Below are 22,017 nucleotides of genomic sequence, written 5' to 3'. Positions count from 1 at the left end.
AGAAGAGAGTTTAAATAGTACCTAAATTTGTCTCCATTAAAGACCACACAAAAACATGCCTCTCAAAATTGAGCATATACTCAAGTTTTCTCTTCCCCAACTGGGATGCTTGCTGAATTTAGGCCTATAGCACAATATTTCCTCATTTTTACATACAGCTTTGTATGGCTGGTATAAAAAGTCTTCCATATTTTCACTAAAACAGCTAAGACATTTACATAGAACTTACTTTTCAGTTGCAAATGCCAGAAGACAACTAAATATGCAAGCTTTGAGGAAGATGAAAATTTCAATCTATTTGCGTACTGGCCTGTATTAATTATTGGGGGAAGGAGTAATCTTTATTTCGGGGGGAGTAATCCACTTGACCAATAGCTTCTTTAGAAACATGGTTTCCATGGAAATTGCTTTACTTGAATTCTACTGCTAGTCTGTTATTTTAGTATTAGTTTCCACTGTTGTTTTTTCAACTTGTTCCATGCAAACACTGTAAACCAAGCTAAGATGGGTACTGCTTTCCAAACTACAACAACAGACCCAAACGACTCCAAAGACAGCAAAGTAACACGTGAATCTGAAGGATTTGAACTGCTTCGGTTTCATGCTTTGTTTTACACTGTCAGTGTCTCCATGCAGTATAGGCCACCACAGAAAACAACCAGACTCACTCTTCAAGCACTTTCCCCATTAGCTTAGGCTAGTCCCGAAACTCTCCATCCCACTTAGACCAAACCTATATGACCTAGTGTAGTAAAAAGCCATGTAAAGACAATGCTTCTAAACTCTTCACTCGTGAGTGAAAAGAAGTAGAGCACAGCCTAAATAGAAATCCAGTATTAAAACCTACTACAGAATCAAATTCAACTTTGTCAGTTCCTCTGTGCCACTTGAGGGAAGTGATTCTACTTATCTTAACATCTGAAGCTGAAATTTTATATACTAACTCATGCTGAGTACCATTATGTCTTTAAGGTCCACAAGTAACAATGTCTCCATGTTAGCATTAAATTAAGAATAAACAAATGTTTCATATTTTCATACTGTTCAATTACTGCTATTTTTTCTTCCTATAGCAAGTAAGCCAAATCATAACAAAACTAATCTCGCTATACAATATTCTAAATGAAAAATATACATCATTATGAACATGTACGAAGTATCTGTAAAGTATCCACTGGTATGAAACAAACTCTGCATAGCCCATCTAAAATCCAACAATTTTTAGCTAGCAAAGAATTTATTTTAATTTACCTGCCTAAAAGAAAGGCAAAACAGCCCTTCAAAATTGCAAATATAGCCCTACTATGAACTACAGTAAAAATATATTATGGATTTTCTGAATAATGGTGAAGAAAAATCAGTTTAAGCCTGTTAAAGTACAATGTTAAAAGTAATTTACATCAAATTCATATTACTATACTGGTAACTGTTTCCAATGAAGCTGGAGCCAATTCTAAGGTAAGTTTAGTCGTTAACTTTTTGAACTATTACAAAGTCCACAAGTATGCTCAATTTTCCTGAAACTGATGTGTCACTTGACCTGAGTTAAGAAGCAGTGGTTCAAATTTGGGTCATTTGAATAAAAGGTTTCCAGACATGCAATAACCCAAAACAAAAGTTAGGCTTTTTCTGGGATCCAGAATTTCTCCTCTTATTCAATTCCTTCCTTTCCTAATCTTTATCTCCTATCCACTTATTTGAATATTAATTGCAAGGATAATTGTCTATAGGTATCAACAATCATAGTTTGATGTTACTTGTATCTCTTCTTTACTGCGGGGGGGGGTGTGGATTTTTTTTTCTTTTAAAAAGGAAATTAAGAGTTTAATGTAGCTCTGCAGACTGGCCAGGGCTAGGAAATTACAAGTAGGCATTAATTTGCATATACTGTGCACAGATTTGGTTTGACTGCAAGCCTGAATCCTGCTCCTAGCAGATTTTGGAGAACATGCATGCACATTGCAGTTCTGCTTTTTAAAATTTTCCTCCAACAGGTATTTCTGTTTTGGAAGGTGCTATAAAGCATACTGAAATCTACATGCTTACTCAGAGTATCTTTAACACTAATATGATGCAATAGACACTCAAATTGGTATCACTTGATCAGGTTTTTTTTTCCCAGATTATGTTCCTTACTTTAAGGAGTTAAATGCAACGAAGTACCCTAAAACAGATACGCATTGAGAATCCACAAGATATGCAATAAGATCTAAGGTAAAACTGCAGCACAAACTTTAGATTATTAAGCTAATTGGTTCATACAACAACTTACCTACCCCTAAACAAATTGCTTTTCTAAAACCTTAAGTTCTAAAAGATGAAGGCCTAACATAAATGTCACAAAAAACCCTAATATGCCATAGCAAAGTTATACTGGGTTTTTCAGTTTGTTTGTTGGAGGTGTGGGGGGGAGGGGTGCGGGTTTTGAGGTCAGGAGAGTGAGACTGGCAGGCAGCAAGGATCTGAAGATGGAGGCAGAACACCTTTGGTTATTTAATGACTGGCTTCAGCCTCTGCAGTCCCGCCTCCCCCCAGCACAGCCTTTTAAAATGGAATATGCTACTCGAGGCCCTCCCCTTCACTGCTCACACTCCAGTCAGTCATTTTCCTCCATTTAAGTACAAACATCCCCGAAAAAGGAGATTCCCCTGATGCTGTCACCCAACACCATTCCTTGGTTTATTTGAGAGGACTTGACTAGCTATGTCATGAATGCTAATCCTGTTCTCAAAAAGCAACCAGTATTTGCCAGTGCAATTACCAAACTCCGTGTGTATCAGGGTTCCTTTATGCTTCCCATAAACCAGTTTGCAGGTTTTTTTCCCCTAAAAGCTCACTTTCACATTGCCAACTTGGTGCACAGAGAGCTGCTGTCATTTTACACCCCCGTATATCACTCTGTGCACCCTGAAGAGTTATACCACCCATCTGCAGCAAGTCTTAAAACTTTTGGGAAAGCTACAGATTTATGGTAAAGGCGTAATAATCATTCTTGCTATACACAGTACGTCCCAAGGCTTGAGAAGCCGTTAGCCCTAATACAGATGTATAGGCCAGTAGTCTTGCACAGAGAAGGGAAGGACCACAGCAGGTAATCATCCACTAAAATGCCAGATGGTAAGGGAATGGTCCAAGCAAAAAAAAAACACCACAACACACACCACCCCCCCCCCCCAAAAAAAAAAAAAAAAAAAAAAAAAAAAATCAACACACACACAACCCCATAGCCCACAAACACCACACTACTGTAGGATAGTGACGTTCAGTCATCCAAATAGAGATTTTTCTACTTATTTCATGCCTTCTGTATCCCACTGCAGTAGGATCTGATCACCTCCCTTGGGAACCACAGTAGGCTGATCCTGAGGGTGAACTGAGGAGGGTTATCACCATCATCTCTACAGATAAAATTCAGTCAGCTGTACTTTCTGTTTGCAGTATCTTTTATTTAGTTACTAGCTACAATTTGAAAGCAGATACATTGTCTTGTGTATCTTTCCATACATCAGTGTTTTGGGGTTTTAACTAAAAAAACCTCTAAAGAAAAAAAAAAAAAAAAAGACACCTGTATTTTTCTGGATCTGTTAAACGATACACATTTTTAAATTTTCGATACAAGCCCAGCCTCCCAAAGCTCAAAACCTGAGACAGAAGCTTTTATCAGGACTAAATAAAGGGTTAATGGCAATTCCCAACTAAGAGGAAGGCCAGAAGAAAACCTCATCGAAAGAGGCAGAGAACTCAAGTTCCTAAGTTATTCTAGTCCTTCTTAAAACATTCTGCATCTATGCCCCAAAAGAAAAGTGAAAAATTTGTTAATACATTAATCAAAGAGTAGTCAAGAATTTCTAATTTCAAACTTTTTCAAACTTAACTGATCCAGACTGAGCAGTGTTTGCTGAGACATTACAGGGATGCACAAAACGCATACTTGTAACTCAACACAGCATTTGGACTTGAACCTCAGTAAAATTTCTTGGAATTAAATTTTGCAGACAGGCAAGCCAAGTATACTAACTCACATAATGTAAATCCACAATTTATTCTGCTGTCTTTCATGAATATATCTTAAGAAGCCACTCATCCAGACAAAAACATGCTTTAAGGCATCACCTGCATAAATGGTCATTACCACTGTATCACAAAGGATTTCACTTCTTTAAAAAGGAAAACCAAAATTCATTTCAAGTTCCAGTACCCCCAACAGGAACAATGCGGCAGCAGAAGTGATTATATAGCATGATAAAATAATGTATTCACTGCAAAGACAGACTACTGTGAAAAAGACATTAAGTCCAAATCAATTCTGATAACTCTATATAAAAGGATACACAAAAGTAACATTAACAAAATATTCTGAACCAAATATTTATCTCACAAGAAAACAAAGCTTGTTTAATTATTAAAATTTCAAATTTTTGAGGAACACACTATGAATTTATAACTGAGAAAAGCAAATGCATGTAAATGGTGTCAAAAGGACTTAGGAAACAAAAATTAAAGGAAGGTAACTGAAGGAGCTAGCCACAGAAAACACTTCCAAATAGCCAGCAGACACTTTTTTTTTTAAAAACATAATCACGCTTAGTAGCTTCATTTAAAAAAAAACAAACAAACAAAAAACAGAAACAATGGAACAGCAATTTTCCTGATGGTCTGAAGCACTATAAAAAGAAGGTAGAAAATGAAGCAGATAGCTTAGATAGAAAGAAACACGGGGTGTAAAAGGTTAAAAAAAGAAAACTAACAGGAGACATGTTGATATTTAAATTCCACAATGAATACTTCTGTTTTAGTTTAATTCATTTATAATTTAAGTTCTAGAATTATAGAGTTTTTATTCTCTTTAGTTATTGCTATACTATGTACATATATATTACAATCTTGATCAACAGTATGGCCAACAACTCAGCAACATTTTCATCTTTTACTTGGATTAAATAAAGGTCTGCTAAAAATGGGATTTTACTATTGTTCACCTTACTGAACTGTACACCATTCAGTCGTAAACCTTGTAATTAGGAAAACTCTAGGGAGGAGCAATTAGAAAACAGATTAGCAGAAAAACAGAATCCAACTGTGTCTTCAGCATTAAAAGCTAATTCTAATAGGTAGGACTCAAAAATAACCAATATTTCAATATATTTTCTTTAACTTTTACACAAATATACAACAACATCACTTTTCATTAAAACTTTTGATGATGATTAGATAAGCGTAGTACAAAAGGGATATATTCAAGTAAGGTAAGATCATAGATAGCACAAAGCCCAAACAAAAATTGTATCGTCTAAAGGAAGTTCCCACAGAAGAAAATGAGTTTTATGAGTTGTCTCAGACTCAAGACGAACATGTTCAGGACAAATTAATACAATGAAATAACAAATCACATGGACCAGTCAGTACTATTCAGAGTTCTACGATAATTTCAATAAAAACTGTCACACCTACTGATTGCAACGTCTAATTGCTCTCAAATCAAAACAGCAAAGCAGCAAGTTTTCTTTTCTTTTCTTTTTTTTTTCTTTTTTTTTTTTTAAATAAAGAGTTATTGGGAGTTTCAGAAAACCACTGACTAGTAATTCTCACTTGGCATAATAGTGTCAAAAAGAATACAGTAGAACCAGAAACAAGACTAGTTTATCAGAAACGTGAGTCACAAATAATGGGATGTTAACAGGTACATACCCTCAATTTAATATTCCTATTATTGAGAACAAAGAAATATCCAAAGCATACTAAAAAACTAACTTTCTTGGTGATGATTCTTGAAGTTGATACCATTAGTTATCCAGGGACTAGAGAAAGTTGGTATTTCAATTGTTTTACCCTGTCCTGACAAGGTCTTCGTGTACCACATGCAGATAGACACATTTGTTGAATGTTGCATCTCAGCAACCAAACTACATACAGTTAACACAAGTTTCGGCTAAAAAACAGTGCTCTACATACTGACGGCTAATTAATTCAAACCATGATTCCCTGACTGGGACATCAAACATTCCCACAAGAATGGGACAAATGTTTTCCAACTCTGAAGTCAGAAAATCCATTTCTGAATACTGCTACCCACTTTGTAATACTATCATTAGTGTTATTTTTTTGGCGGATAGCAAAAGTGATTCTTGTAGAGTACAATGAGAACGGTCCCTATTATTTAACCCTCTATGTTGTCCCTTGAGTTAGATATTTGCTAGCACATTAACAGGACAGAAAGACCACAGAACCTAATGGAGCAGACTGCTAAAAAGGCAATGTGATATTACAAGTATATGAAGCATAAGCTGCAATTTCCTAATTACCAGCTTAAATGCTTACAGGTGTGTGCTGAGCTGTTGCTGAACAAGTGAATTACAAAGGAAAGATTTTCTAAAACTTCTCAAATTATTAAACATAAATCAATGAAATAAAACTTACTGGAGTATCAGTGGCACCTGATTGGGGCCATTAAATCACCTGCTATTCAATTACAAAAATCTAAGCCTTTCTTCATATTATAAACTTCCAAGTATTTTAGGATTTTACATTATAGGAAAAAATACCAAGTGTGTTTGATAATTATAGAATCTATGTCATTTTAAAGCTCCAATATATACATTGGAATGATTACATCATGGAATGATTACATCATGAAATTTCAACACAAGAACTGAAGTGGAAGAGGAAGAAAACACATTAACTTACTTTCTCTGTAGTTACAGTAAGAGATGGAACCAGGGATGGTGAGGACTCCGATTGCTTCTTATATTTTTGCTTGTGTTTATCTTTCTCTTTATATTTCTAGAAGTTATAAAAGACAATATAACCTAAGTTCAGCTTCATCTTTAACATAACCCATTTTACGTAGCATCAAGTGTTAACAAAATTTAAGAGAGATACTAACAATGTCCTGTGCTATTTTAATGGAAACAACATTCATGTTTTGAAATTTTTATAATGTAATTTTATACGAGCAAATCAAGTATTTATATTTGCTTTCAAAATACACAAACTGAAATTCTTCAATGATAGCCAGCATTTATGAATCCACTGTTGTTAATATTATCCACCTTCCCAATAATCAATTAACCAACAAAAGAAAGTGGATTAAAAACAGAGACATGGCTTCTGCTTCAGAGGTCTTCCTGCATTTCTGTACCTGCACAGTATTTTTTGTTGGGATATTACTGTAAATTAATGCAAGGTTTTAGCTTTGGCTCCATGCATAAGAATGTGAAATTTTATTTAGATTTCATTCCCAAAAAGGTGCATACAGTTTACATACTAAACAAGTATCTTCCATGTTAAACTGAACAAAATACAAAAAGCTATACAAATCAAGTGTGCTTTCTAAAGAGGATGAGAATTTAAAATTTTTTTTTTTAACCACTACATGAAGCATTGGCAGTGTGAACGAAATTATGCAGAGAGAACATAATATCTTAACCCAGGACCGTTAGACTATAATAGAAGTCTTCGACACTGATAGAAATCAATTCTTAGAGGATTACAGAACCAGATCCAAATTGTATTTTTTGGAATAATTCAGACAAATAAAAAAATACAGAGTCTGACAAAATTAACAATTCAACTTAGAATACAGGAGTAGTTCAATATTTTTACCAGTTTAATGACAAGCAAGTCTAGAGGGTCACTTTTTCCTAAGTGTCATAATATGGTTTATTTCGACAGTCAACATCAGAAGATGCAGAGAAACCATAAGTGTGAGAGAAGGTTACTTGTAAGCTACTGGCACTCAAGTATTTTGCTTCTTCAACTATACATCTGTGGAATTTTTGTGTACTCGCACAAAACCCAGCAGAACAATTTAATCTCATGGCCATTTGTTCATAATGAATACTTAAACAGAAAGCTACCAAAAAATGCATACATATGAATTGTCACATTGAGTCACTGAAAATACTAAGTAGCTTGAAAAGATGAGGAAGACAACCTAAAATGTGTAAGTCTGAATAGCCATACGAAAACTCAGTAACTCTTTTGAATTTTGAAAATGAACCATGGTGATCGTCCTTTAACTATCAAATGATTATCCAGACCCTCAAAAGAAAACATAATTTGTTCAACAGTGACTGCACAACCACTCTAACCAAGCACCAGGGCGAGATGCAATATGTGCATACTCTATTCAGGTATCACCAAGTGTCAGCTTTCTATTTCAGTCAACAGAAGAAAAACCAGAAATGTGTTTATGGAATCAGCCCAAGAGAGTAAGAGAATGCATTCTCAAGTTCTCTAATAAAGTAGAATCCTTTAACTGACAATCTAGATGCAAAGCTGAAAGCAAACCAGATTTATCTCTACCTTTATGAACTATAAATAGCATTTGACTTACTTAGAGATTGCCTTGTCTCTAACCAGCCCCAAACCCATTTAACTCAACTTATAACCTCATTTAGCCAGGAAGGAAATAGTTTAGCCAAAAAAAATCATAAAGTACCAAAGCTATCTTCACCAAAATTTCATGCAAAAATATACTTGCTAGAATACAATATATAAAGTCCTCTTCGTTCTTGTACACTTTTTAAAACTCAAAGAAAAGTCCAAGAGAACTCTTTAAAAGGCTGATGGGGATTTCTAGGTTTGTTTTTTTTCATACACTGAAAGGGGTTTTTTTTCCCCAGTGTGCGGCTTGGATAGAAATATGGAGTTTTCCCTTTAGCAACAAAGTATGCAGGTGTCATAATTACAATAATGTACACCATAAGGTAGGATTTCAATTGTTTAAAACCTAATATAGGCTTGTTGAGGGAGTTTTAAATCAGGGAGGTTGGTTTTGTTTTCTTTTGGTTTTTTTCTGGAGGGGGCCTGTTTGTTTTGGTCTTTTTAGACCTGGAAAATACACATTTGAAAGAAAGAAAAAAAAAAATATGGAGAGGCGGGATTCAAATGCACTGCACAGTCTTTTCACTAATTTCTTAAATACAACAATCCCAAAAGTGCTCCCCATACTGTCAGAAAACAAACAGGGATCAAGAGAAAGCAGAAGCATCTACACCAAGACTGCCATGTTAACCATCAAATCAGTTGATCCAAAAGCCTTTCATCAGTGCTAGTTACCCAGCTTACTATATCATCAGTGAACACGTTTAGATAAACTTAAGTAACAATTTCACTGAACCCCAAACAAGCCTCAAGAGGGAAGTTATGAAATGGAAATCTAAGCCCCTGCCTGAGTTTCTTTAGCTTTCATCCTCTTAGTAAGAAATCACCCTCAAGAAATTTTTTTATTTATAATTTCGAAGCCAAGAGGCAATTTTAATTTGCTTTAAGATGAAACTTCACAGCAGTATCAGTAAACAATAGGAAATGTTTAAATGAACATATTTTACAGTCTCTTCTGTTGACTTTCTAGTGTTCTTTTACTTCCAGTGTTAATTTTGTCTGAAAGGCAAAGAAACAAAAAATTCTGATCAAAGGAATAGTCAGGAGGACTTCACATTACATTCTGTAATGTACTGAAATCACTTTGTTAGTAGTCTCAATGGAAAAGGATGTGTCAAGAAGACGGAAAGAGGGACACAAGAAAGGGGGGAAGGAAGGGCGGCATAAACAACTAAGAGCCTGGAAAGAATGTGCTTTAGGTTCTGTAAAGTGAAGCATTAGCAACCACATCAAATTCCTCTCCCAGATCCAAAACATCAACACAAAGTTTGCCAGGGCAGTTTACCATGGTTACAGCTTACCACTCAAGGCCACTGGAGGGGTACCCCACCCTAAGGCCTTTTGCATACAAAGATCTCATCCACGAGAGGTCTGCTGTCCTTAACTCTATATTCCCTCCTCCTTTTAGGTTACGCTTCCTCTGACAAATAATCTCTCCTCTTTTTTTTTCTTCTTCTTTTCTTTTTTTTCCTAAGGAAAGTTCAGAAGTCCTACTTCTGAATTGAATTGACTCCAGATACAAATAACATCAAAGAAGCAGAGAAAATTTCACTGCAGGAAAACCTTTGAAAGGAATGCTCAGGTTTTACACTGATAAGAATAAAAATTTCAGCAACAACCTGCTGAGATGAAGAGACTCAGCTCCCACAAAGTGACTCCTTGCAGTTGCACCCTCTTCTCACCACAAAGATGCATACAAAGCATAATAAGAGTTCTGAAATACCCACTTTTGGATCCAGAAAAGGAATAACAGAGGGACATGAATTCCCACAATATTGAACAAATATGACAGCTTTCAATCAAGTCTGTCTCAAAGGACACACAAATTAGCCAACTTCCCTACTGCCAGAAAAAGAACGAACAGTTGGCCCTTCACAGACAATTCACTGCATGCTTTGCTTTTGTGAGACCTCCTCTGACCAGCCACAGCTCAAAAAAAAAAAAAAAAAATTAGCAGCTGCTCACTAAGATAAACATCCATCCAGAAAGCCACACAGAAACCCACCATTCTAGGGAAGGTAATGATATCAAATGTCTGACCTTTTACAAGCTTTACTGTAAGGGAAAAAAGGGCAGAAATTACTCTTAACAAGGACTGAAAATAATATTGCTAGTAAGTGAAAGCTAAGGGAGCCCTGAGGGCAGACAGAACCCATGTATCCCATTTATATACTCAGACTTAATTTTTTTAAAGATTCATAGGCATGAGTTCAAATGTTCCAAATACCTGTATTTTAAGACAGTTGCAGAGCTGATAAATGCAATGCTACATTCTGTAAAAACAGGATTTAGCAGAAGAAACATTCTAAGGAAGAATATGTTAAAAAATACAGGGCCAACTTCAAAATTAACAAAGCAAACCTCAATCTTAGTTCACAAATAGGATAGCTCAACAGACCAGATTCAGGTAGCTCCTGAAACCTTTGTTACTGTAAGAAAAATAAGGCACGATTGCCATGCAGCCATTGGATAAGCAGCTGTAACATTATTCATCCTAGAACTTGAAGAGCCCTGGATTTATGATGTAGCTAAATACCAATACAAAATACCTAGAGTTCATATGTCATGATTAATCAGAAAGCTTTATTTATCACTAGAGATCTCATTTTTGGCTTTTGTTTCTTATCTAAAAAATTATGTAATACCTTCCTAATTCCAATAGCTACCTGCTACAAGATAAGAAAACAAATATGGTGCAAGATTTCTGGAATTCTATAGCACTTTCTATACATTGTCCTCTTGTGGGGTAGGGGGGTGGAGAAGGGAAAAAAGCACATTTTGATTGCTTCTATTTCTCCCACAAAGATTCAGTCTACAAAATTACTACATAATATGATTTCACAAATACAGTTTGGTTCCAACTCTTTGGTTTTTTAGCTTATATACACTCTGTTGTTGGATCACTCTGAAAATCAGCACTTGCTCATTCATTTTCTTTAACGTACTTTCAGAGGAAACATTTATCAGACTACTGAACAAAAATATCATCTCATCGAAATATCAAAATAAGGATCATGCATAATTTTATCTTAGCTCTGATCTGTTACCAATGGAATAAATGTTATCAAATCTATCTTTCCACAGTTTGGACCTCAATGTCTGGAAAGACTGAATAATGCAAGTGAATGATAACTTTTCCAGTACAGAGGGAATGGATGAGTTCAGCTTTTCTCTAATAGCATTATTAATTCATAACATTTCCACATGGAAGTATCATTTAACTTGTTAAAGGTATTTACCCTTATTTGCAGTTCATTTTTGTCTCAGGAACGCACAGCCTTCTCGAAAGACATTTCCACAGCACTTCATTTCATTAAACTACATTCTGAAGTTCAGCGTTTAACAGTTCACTGTTACAAAGGGGAAAAAAAAAAAAGTTTCCTGACCCCTCTCTCACCTTTCCCACACTGCTTAGCCTGTCAGACCTTCTATGTGCCAATTCAAACTGCTAAAACAGCAGCAACAAAAACCAAAGTGGATAGTTTTCTGCTGTTTTAGTGAGGTAAGTTAATTCAGTGAAGGAGCATGAGAGATGGACAGCAACAGGGACAAAAAGAGGTAGACGCAGAACGGAGGAGCAAGAGCTCACGTGCCCAGGGAAGAGGAGACTAACTTCTATTTTGGAAGAATTAGCACACATACACACTATCAGCAAGCACTAGTGCTCAGCCCTTCAGACAAACCTGCTTGGGCAGACCTTGAAGTATTCCACTTTTATCCCCTTCTCTATTACAAAAATCATAAACCCCCCCCACTACCTTTGGTTGTCCCAAGTTTTCAAACCTTAACATTTTCAAATCTATTTTCCTTAGTGATTCTTGTAAGCAAAATCATCTGAATGTCTAAATAACTAATTTTTCAGCCGCTGTTTTTGACTCCCTCAAATAATTCCAAGGTATCAGAATGTTCTATTAGCACAGAGTACTCAGATTAGTGCTTTTGTCATTTATGGATTTTCTGCACTATCTTTCCGTCACTGAAGCTTGTAAATACAGAGCCGTCACCATCACAACTAACATCTTTAATAGAAAGCTGTGCATAGTTCTTACTAATCCCCAATACAAGACCTGCTTGGCCTCTTATTTGTGACTAGTAGCTATCAGTAATATAACCAGAACAATTCCAGAATGAGAGATGCCCACAGTCCACAAGTTTCAAATTCATATCCTAATTTATCTTATTTTGACAAGAACAGCCCTAGCTCAGGGATTCATCTATCTATCATTTTATACAGTATAAACCACAGCAGGAAAATTAAATGCAGTAGCAGCGTTGCTGCAGTCACAGTAGTAAAAGGATATAGGCACAGGCTAGTTTATAGGGAGAGGTGGAACACTACTGCCAGCATTATTCAAATACATACATATTCATCTCTAAGCACGAAACTTGTACTTAAACACCAATCCTTGATACAATTACTTAAAAGATTCAAAAACCTCACTTCAATACAGGGTTAACGGTCAGAATTTTAACTGTCAATGGTAAAAAGACTCAAAAATCTATGATAAAAATGCAGGCCAAAGCTTCTCTTAGGTGCAAGACTAACTCACAACTCTTATTCAGAATAAGCTACTCTTCTTCTGATAGTTAACATTAAAATACACTTTTTCTGTTATTTACACAGTTTAATATTAATGGTTAGTGATGGATACTTAGTGCTAAACACTTGAGTAGCACTTTATAGCTTCAAAAATGGTGCAAGACTAACTAAATCAAGGCCACTATTTATTGTCCATGCTCGCCTTCATTTATTCCTACAAAAATTGCAAGTATTTCAAACTTTAAAATATGTATTATGTTACATACTGTGAAATGCTCCACTGTCTGTAACGTAACTTAAAGATACTCATCAAATATGTGTCAAGAAATAGGCGAACAGAATGGCAAGCAAAAGGAATACATTTAATTTTCCTCGTTCAGCCAGCTTAACATTGCAGATCACCTTTAACTGCGTATGGTCTACCAGCACACAAAACATTGTACCTGGTGAACAGCATATACATACAACTTTAGAAAAAAGTATCAAGATTACCTTCTAGAAACTGTTACAAAGTCAATATAAAGTACTAATAATCTTGTCTTAATCTAGGATCCAAAGCAAATAAAAAGAAGTATCTCAAAGCACCTTTCGCTTCTACATCTCTCACAGTTATAGCTACAGAATTGAAGTGTAGGAAGATACATTGCTCAAACAGAAATAAAAATCAAGCAGTAACCTCAATGACATATTTTTAATGTTCAGGTGTCATTTAGTTTTCAAATTAAGACAAAAAACAAGCAAGAAATGTTCACAGTTCTTCAAAGTTCAGCTTACTTTTTACCCCAATTATTCAAAAGTTACTCTCCTCTATCTTATAATGCGGCAGAGTACAGACATTGAGGAGTTAACTAAGTGATGCTACAATACACTGAATTATCAAAATATCAAAATCATAATCAGACAAAAAGTCTTTTAAAATTTTGTGAAGATATTGATGAAACTGAAGTAAGTAATATGTAATAATAGCATAAATAAATAAGAGTAACACCTAGTAATACCTCAGGTATATCATAGCAATTTTTCAATGAAACAAAGTCTTTTGGTTGATCCCTGCAGACTAAGGAAGACATCCAGACTAACAATGTGATTTTTCTTTAAAAAAAAAAAACCACAACTCTTGATGATGAGCACAGTAAGAACTTACTACGGTAGAGATCTACTCAAAATCCTGATTCTTCCAATACTGCTCTAGAGACACCTATAAAAACCACGGTGAAGTAGCAGCTCCATGAAAGAAACAAATAAATAACAGAATTTCTTCAGATAAATGTTTGAGGATTTTGCCACCCATGGAATTTCAATTTTACAGTCTACAGAGACAATTATCACTGCTACTAATAACTATTATTCCATGCACAGGTTCTGCCGGGGTCAGGTTTTGAGTTTGTTTTCTTTCACGGTGAAAAGCATAAGACTAAAATGTGTACTTTGAGGGAAAAGGAACAGCTGCAGCTAACGCAGCCTTACAAAATTCTACATCTTACAGAGCAGTTTTCAGGTATACCTGAGGTGGTGTGTTTGTCATTTTGATTTTACAGTAATTTACTAATCTCAGGTGCCAAGCTTAATACTATTATGAGGTGTTTGTTGTGATAAGGTACACTAAAAGCTTTTTTTTTCCTCCCGTAATATATATGATGTGTTACTGTAAGGTTAGAAAAACATGAGGTAGTCAAATCAGTAATTCCATGATAAGCATGATAATTGAAACAGAAGTTCCTACTTTTCCTCTTACTAAAATAAAAGAAAATATAAATAAAACGAGCTTATCTGCTTATATACTTCTTCCTGACCTCCATAAGAGATCATTTTGCTGTTTCATCAACACCAACTGGTGCCTGTTCCAGTAGATTACATGCAGCTGACTATCAGGCCAACACAGAATACAGTGCAAGTTAACACAGAACTTTAGCAGGCAACAAATCAAACAAGAAGATGCCACCTTTGCTCTTAATCCTGCAGGCTTTAAAGATATATATTACTGAACATACTCAGATAGAGTAGCTTTCTAATGAAATTTTGTTTACACAGTCACACTCTGTCAGTCCTCCCAAATAACTAGACTTTCAACACAATTCGACATGAAGAGATGTTAAAAAAGAAAAAATTACACTCCTACAAAGTCAGTAAAGAACAGGTACCCAGAAACAGAAATACTATTCATCGGCACCAACAGTAAAAGACTGCAGCATGAAGTCACCCCTTTTTGAACACCACGGAACCCACACAAAAACTCAGTCTTAGGAAACAGGAATCAGGTTATGCAGCTCATAGATAGATATTAAAGACCATCTATAAACTGAGCTAGAGGCATTCTTCTTTCCCTCCAACTGAACAGAATTTGGAAGAAGTTAATATGGATAAGCATCACCATTAGCATCCATACCACACAATTTTCATTTGAATAATATTACTTCAAAAATTAAAATTGAAGTAATTTCGAAGTGGTTGCAAAACACTTTTCTTGTAGTTATCTTTAGCACTCTTACAATTTTGTTTTGTACATCAAGAACAGTTGAAAGTATTAAACTGTCAAATCTATTAAACTGATTAAGAAAAACTTCAAAAAGTTAATAAAAATGCAGTGGGATATTGCATTACTGAGATGAGTCTGGAGCTTTTTTCCCTAAAAAGTTACACAAAAACCCAATGTTCAAATAACATAATGAATTTTATGAAACAAGCCAATTAACAAAGGAATGACATAATTAGAATTGCCTTTGCAACACTCTGCTTTATACAGTACTATAAATTGACTCTTCAGGACTAAATCAATTTTTTTTTTTTTTTTTTTTAAGAGAGAAAAAGGAAACCATTGCTTATGCAGCTGAATAATAACCCAAAGAACAGCAATCTGTTCCTATTTTTGCCACAGAATCTTACGTGATGCATAGCAGGTCAATTTTATCTTTTCACAGTCAGTTATTCAGACAGTGAGGAATACATAATGAACGCTTGATCTGAGTGTTTAGGACTTGATTTGTAACAGCCCACACAGAGCATTAAAATACATTAAAAAGCATGAAGTGCCTTTCTCCCAAATGAAATTCATAGCTCTGACATGAATGTAGGCTCCTTCACAACCTATTGGGAAAGTTTGGGCAGTTCAGAATGCAGTTCACAAACCAACATACAGCTAGCCTATGGAAACTTTCAATGAGTAGAGGTATGTTTTAAATTTTCCCTTCCCATGGGCCTAACAACCAAACGCACAGCTACGATGGAACACGCCGAATGTCACACACTGCCTCAAACGCTTCTTAAATGTTCAAGTTCCTCCCCTCAAAATCAGAGAAGGTGTAACATTTCTTTAAGAACAGGACAAGCAGCAAGAAGATGCCCATAATGAATTACCTTTAGCCAGTAGCTCAGTGTTTAGAACACTTGTCCTGACTCCTGCATTTTAGGTTCTCCTCAGACTGCCATCCTCCAACTTCCAATAGTGCCCTGGGGCTCCTCGTCACTATTTTGTTCTTTTTGCCTCTTCAGTCACCACTTCTTACACATTTGCAGTCTTCAGTCACAAGCCCATTTTTGTTTATTTTGCATTATATGAGCCATCACAGCAAAGAGTTTTAAATTTCCCCTTCCTGCTCAGCCCAGACCAAAGCACTTCTAGTAGAAAAGGAATTTGTGTAATTCAGCTGCTACATAGTAGTTACTTACTATGTAGTAAATTCACATTTTTTAGAAGTCAAACATATAATGCTAGTAAGCTTGCCTAATTTTCACATAAGTGGCAAGAAACACTTCCTTTACACAAGAGGCCAATCCCAGACATGTTTGGTTCCTTCTTTGGTCCCTTCCAAAGATAATGCTGCCAAGAACATTAGCAAAGCAAGGTATTTTTCTACAGCCTCATGGTGGCCTAAGTTTTTCGCCAAAAAGCTTGAGGTGAACACCTGGGCCCTGAAAGAAGGGATATTATAACAGGATGTCAAGCAACATACCACCAATCCTACTTAAGAGGGACACAGCCTCATCTTTCGTAATTTCTAAATAACATCCCTACCATAGAAACTAACAATACTTAGTGCAGCAGTAATCAGAATATAATTAAGCTATTTATTCTGTAGTTCAAATTCCTCATTAAAATTAAATCATACCAAAGGTTTGTTTATTTGTTTTTTTAATTATTACACCCTTATATATTTGCTATTGATTTTGTAAGCACAGTGCCCAGAAGAGACTAAATGCATATTACAAAGGAAAACACATGCTTTCAACTCAGTGTCTATTTACAAAAATTACAGCTACCTATATCAACATTTTCAGACCAACAACTTCTTATTGCAAAATAGTATTTTATATCCAAATGGACAGCTTTTGAGGTCTGACAATAAAAATTATTCCAATCCTCAACCCATACAGTTTCTGCTTGGCAAAAGGGAAAGCTTTAAGGATGCCTAAAGATCAGATTATCCAAATTTCCAAAGAACAAAGATGAAAGATAAAGTAGAAACTAGAGTGCCCTTACTGGGAGGGGGAAACACCACTGTATCTGGGAAGAAAAATATACATATTTACTATAATATGACAAAAATCCAGATTCCAAACAGATTTACAGAAGGGGAAAATAAGGAATGTCACCCTAAAAAATGACCCTACTCTTTCAAGATACACTGTATATTTGATATACTATATCAAATAAGACATCACATGCAGAAGGTAATGAAATTTACCAAGAGAATAAGCCTCCATACCACATATGGTTAATTGGCTGAAGATTAGTATTTTGCAAAGCACAGGTCATTTTTTAACTATAGAACATGTAAGATTAAAAATGCCAAACAAAAAAACTGTAGCCACAAAATGTTAGGTGATTAACAGCTTTAGGAAACTGCAACTTTTTTCACCACTTGGAGGTTTTGACTAGAATAGTGTTTTGTTATTATACAACATATAAAGCAAATATAACTTGATAAGGGAACATGCTATAATGTGCCATGAGAACCTGTGAATGTCAAATAACAGGTTAGTGCTTCAAACTGCATTACTTCACTTGGTATTACAGATCATGAGATCTTCTGGATTACCATGTTTCAGTTCATGAAAGGTAGAAGAAACTTTAATATCCTATTTACAGCAAACTTCAAGTCACAGAAAAAGGCCAGGACTTGCAAAGGCAAGCCACAACATTAACTATTTCGAGAAGATCCACATCAAAACACTTCCAGAGCAGGACAAGCTGAGCAGTTAGCAGAAAAATAGCTGAGACACTGGCTGAACACACTCTGTTAGAAAGTCCCTCTGAGTATTCCCTGAAGATTTTACAGATATTACAACCTGAAGAAGCATAGTATCTCCAGTCAAACTCACTTTAAAAAAAAAAAAAAACCAACACACAAACCACAAAACAACAACAGGTTTTTTGCACTGCTCAGACATACGAAACTGAAATTGAGCCTCACGCTCACACCTCAAAGTTTCTTCAAATTCAACTTCAAAATTTTGTCAACGTGAGTAAAAATCCATGCATGTATTTTGACAAGACATGACCCGAAATACGATAGCAGTGAAAAACTAAGCAAACTAAGAAAAAAATACGGCAAATATTGGTAAAGTTTTACCTTGCAGGTAATTCTGTAGTCTGTAATTCAAGATTTTTTTTTTCCACCAATGTGTTACTAAGAAAAGAAGATCTGCCAAAAACCCACACTTGTGTTATTTTAGTCATAAATTTAGAGGTACAATCACATCGCAATGCACACACTCTTCTGCATTACCAGATGAAGATAGAACTATTCACCTACACCATTAACCAGATCTAAAGACACTTTTTAGAATACTACCCGAGAACAATGGAGATGAACATCCATCCAAAGTGGAAGTGAGCTTAAAAACCAAATCAAATATTAAGGAGACTAAGGGTCTGAAGACTGACACTTGTTATTCAATTTCCTGTCACTATAAATATACCTCCTTCATAAATACACATTTGGTCAATACATTGATTTCAATTTTTATGTAATGATTTTGAATAATGCAAAACTAAGTCTACCCACACCCGCAGAAAAGTCGTTAGTTGTATAGGATGCGTGCAGGTGAGCAGCTTTGCACATATTCTTAGAGGGCTAAAAAAGAGCCAAAGCAAATTGGCGTTATTGTGCCACTGTGTTATCACCCTGTGTTGAATTTAGATGACAAATTTCCCACAGACAACTATTAATCTAGCAGTAATAAAAACATAAAGTAATAATCATTATTAATTTAAAATTCTTTTCTAAAAATATGTAAAGTTAAATTGTTAAAAGAGTACACCAATGATAGAAATTAGCAGTCAGTTATGTTCTTTGTACCCTCACAGAAGATTCCCCAGTGAATGACAAGGTATTTTGCCATCACAGTGGGCTTGACTACCAGTACCAGTAAAATGTGTCAACAAGAGATGTCAGTTCTTTGATGAGGAGAAAAAGATATAACAGATTGAAACATAAAAAATTAGATGCACCTGTTTGTCAGCACACTTGCTAAAATGTCCGCCCATTTTTCTTTCCTACCTAGTCACAAAGGCTACACAAAAAAATCTCTAATGGAAAACTAAAGCACAGGAAGCTGCGTGGAAACAGCCTTCCCAATGGATGTGTTTCAGTCTGTATCCCAAAACTAATGATAAACAGGAATAGGAAGGTGCATGTACAAATGCACCTGAAGATGTTTCCTCATTGGACCCTAGAACCTGTAGTTTATCACCTGTGTTATTTATTATTCAGTGCTTCAGGAACAAGATTGCCTTCACGCTTTTCAGCAAAAATTAAATTTATCAGAAATTGCTACTATTAAGCAGATGTGCCACATAATTAGCAACGACAAATCCACTTACTTTTTTCTCCTTCTCATGATGTTTATCCTGAGAGTGAGAGGAAGAATCACTTAAACTTTGATCATATGACCTATTAGATCCCCGTTTGCTCTTTTTCTAAAAAGAGAAAATATATTTATGGATAGAGAAAAGGAACCATTTGAATAAATAAAAAGTATAAAGCATTTCAACTGATAAAGATGCTTACTACTTGAAGAAAAAAAAAAACTTCAGTTACTGAAAAAACGTGACAAATTACTAACACTAATAAAATTAACAAGACTACCCAATGTATACCAGGAAAAAAGCCTCGCCTTATATCTACTTTTACACCTCCCACAAATTTGCAAGATATGCTTTCCACAGAGAAATGAGATATGCCACTTTTTAAAGGTTAAAAGATGCTACACAATTTTCAAGTTTTCATAATATAAAACATAAAAGATGCTCAAATGAGTATCACATGAAGCCACAGTGCTAGCACTGCCACATGCTTGAACGCATTGTGAGGTGGCTGCTTTATGGCTTCATGATTTATTATACAAGTGACCTGTCCGCAATATTTTCTTTAAAATGGTTCAAAAAATAGGATACAGAATGCTATGGTCATGTACGCATTTACAAGCGGCAGATACAATTGCCTGTATTTCTGTAATGTTTGAGAGCCCAGTCTAGGACTGCAAACACTTTATACTAGGCCAGTGTTCAAAACATTTGTTATATTATCATAGCTGAGGCAGCATTACAAAGACATTTCACGTCAGTGCTTTGCCAACCAAAGTTTTCAGTGGTATAGTAGATATATGCCACCCACCATCTTCAGTAGTAAACACTAAACACCTGTATTTACCAGGCATCAACAGTCACAATAATCCTAAAGAAACACTAAAAACACTTAAATGATCCTGCCAGTCTTTACTGTTCTTACCACTATAGTTTTGTAATGGAAAGCTAACTAATTACATGCCAAATATGGAGTTATGTCTTTATCATTAAACTTGCTTTTTAAATAAACATACATGTTCTCAATCATAGCAGCACTGGAACATTCAAATCAAATGCATAATAGTGTAAGAGCTTGCCTTCACTGCTAAGTAACAGACCATTTTTGTTCTTTTTGTATAGTTAGCTCAAGATAATAATTAAAAAAAAAAATCTTAGCTTAGTAAGGGCCTAGAAAGCCCTGTCTTATATGCATTACGAAGCAAACTCATCAATATTCACAAGAGCACGGAACTAACCTCCCCAAGCTTATCTTCTAGAAAGCTAAAATGGTTCATTGGCCCTGTGTTTTTACCTCATTGCAACCTATTCAAAAGTCACCCAAGTATTCACCTTTTTTAGCAGTGAAAACAAGTAATCAGCAAGTTTAGCTATACTTACAGCAGTATCTGAACTTAAATCTATATATTTTAATTTTCATAATTCAATATTCATAAATAACATTTTTTAGACATCAGTAAGTCCTTCAAGTCCACACACTCACACATGTACACAGAAACAGATATCTGGAACTGTCAAACTGATAAAAAGCAATAGGAAAGACTCCAGAGGTCTGATCCAAAACCTACTGAGATAACTGAGAAATTTCAAAGTTTTTTGTTTGCTTGTTTGTTTTTTAAAAATCAAACCTCCAGTCACTTCCTTGAGGTTGTGTTTCAGAGAACTTATAGGCAGGGAATATCCACTGGCTACACAGTGAGAGATAGAACAAAAGGGAAAACACATTTTAAAAAAAAAAAAAAAAAAAAAAAAACCCACACACAAAATAGTAACAGAAGCAGAAAGAAATGGAGGGCTTCTTTATTCTCTAATATACAGGATAACAAGTAATATTTTCTAGATTATTCCAAAATGGACTAAATTCCAAGAAGCCAACTAATCAAATAGCAAAAGAAAACATTACAGGAACTTAGGAACTTAATGAAAAACACTAAATGTGCATGCTATTTCTGGCAGAGGGGAAAAACCCACAGATCTAGAAAGTAACCACTTATATAAACATTTTCAGTTAGTACTTCTGTAACTGTGATTAAAACATTGTTTTAATGAAATACAATCTACTTTCTGAGCTACATGAAAATATCATTTCTAGTGTGAATAGCAGTTCAGAGTGGAAAAATAACTCAGTGACATTTATTTATAGAATTTAACAAATACATACCAGTTTACTAAAATGGTATTTACAGTAGCCACAGTATTGGACGTTATCTGCACCATTGCCTTCTTCTTCACAAAGAAGTCCTGCAAACTGTGCACTAAAAATAAACCAAACAACATTCAAGAAAAG

At 35.2% G+C, this 22,017-nt stretch overlaps 1 protein-coding gene across 1 annotated transcript in view; it reads right to left on the bottom strand.

Annotated features, from left to right (window-relative positions):
• MLLT10 (myeloid/lymphoid or mixed-lineage leukemia (trithorax homolog, Drosophila); translocated to, 10) overlaps nucleotides 1-22,017 on the bottom strand; it is a gene marked incomplete at its 5' end in the record, with an annotated part of 107,716 nt that overhangs the window by 63,862 nt on the left and 21,837 nt on the right. The window contains 3 exons of the mRNA XM_009583179.1: nucleotides 6,685-6,780; nucleotides 19,749-19,844; nucleotides 21,892-21,985. Of these exons, the coding sequence (XP_009581474.1) occupies nucleotides 6,685-6,780; nucleotides 19,749-19,844; nucleotides 21,892-21,985 (286 nt within the window). The remainder of the gene's footprint in view (nucleotides 1-6,684; nucleotides 6,781-19,748; nucleotides 19,845-21,891; nucleotides 21,986-22,017) is intronic.

This window comes from Fulmarus glacialis, unplaced genomic scaffold (genome assembly GCF_000690835.1).
Source record: "Fulmarus glacialis isolate BGI_N327 unplaced genomic scaffold, ASM69083v1 scaffold8648, whole genome shotgun sequence".
NCBI lineage: Eukaryota > Metazoa > Chordata > Aves > Procellariiformes > Procellariidae > Fulmarus > Fulmarus glacialis.
The sequence above is the reverse complement of the archived record's forward strand: the minus strand, read 5'-3'. Positions and strand labels throughout refer to the sequence as shown.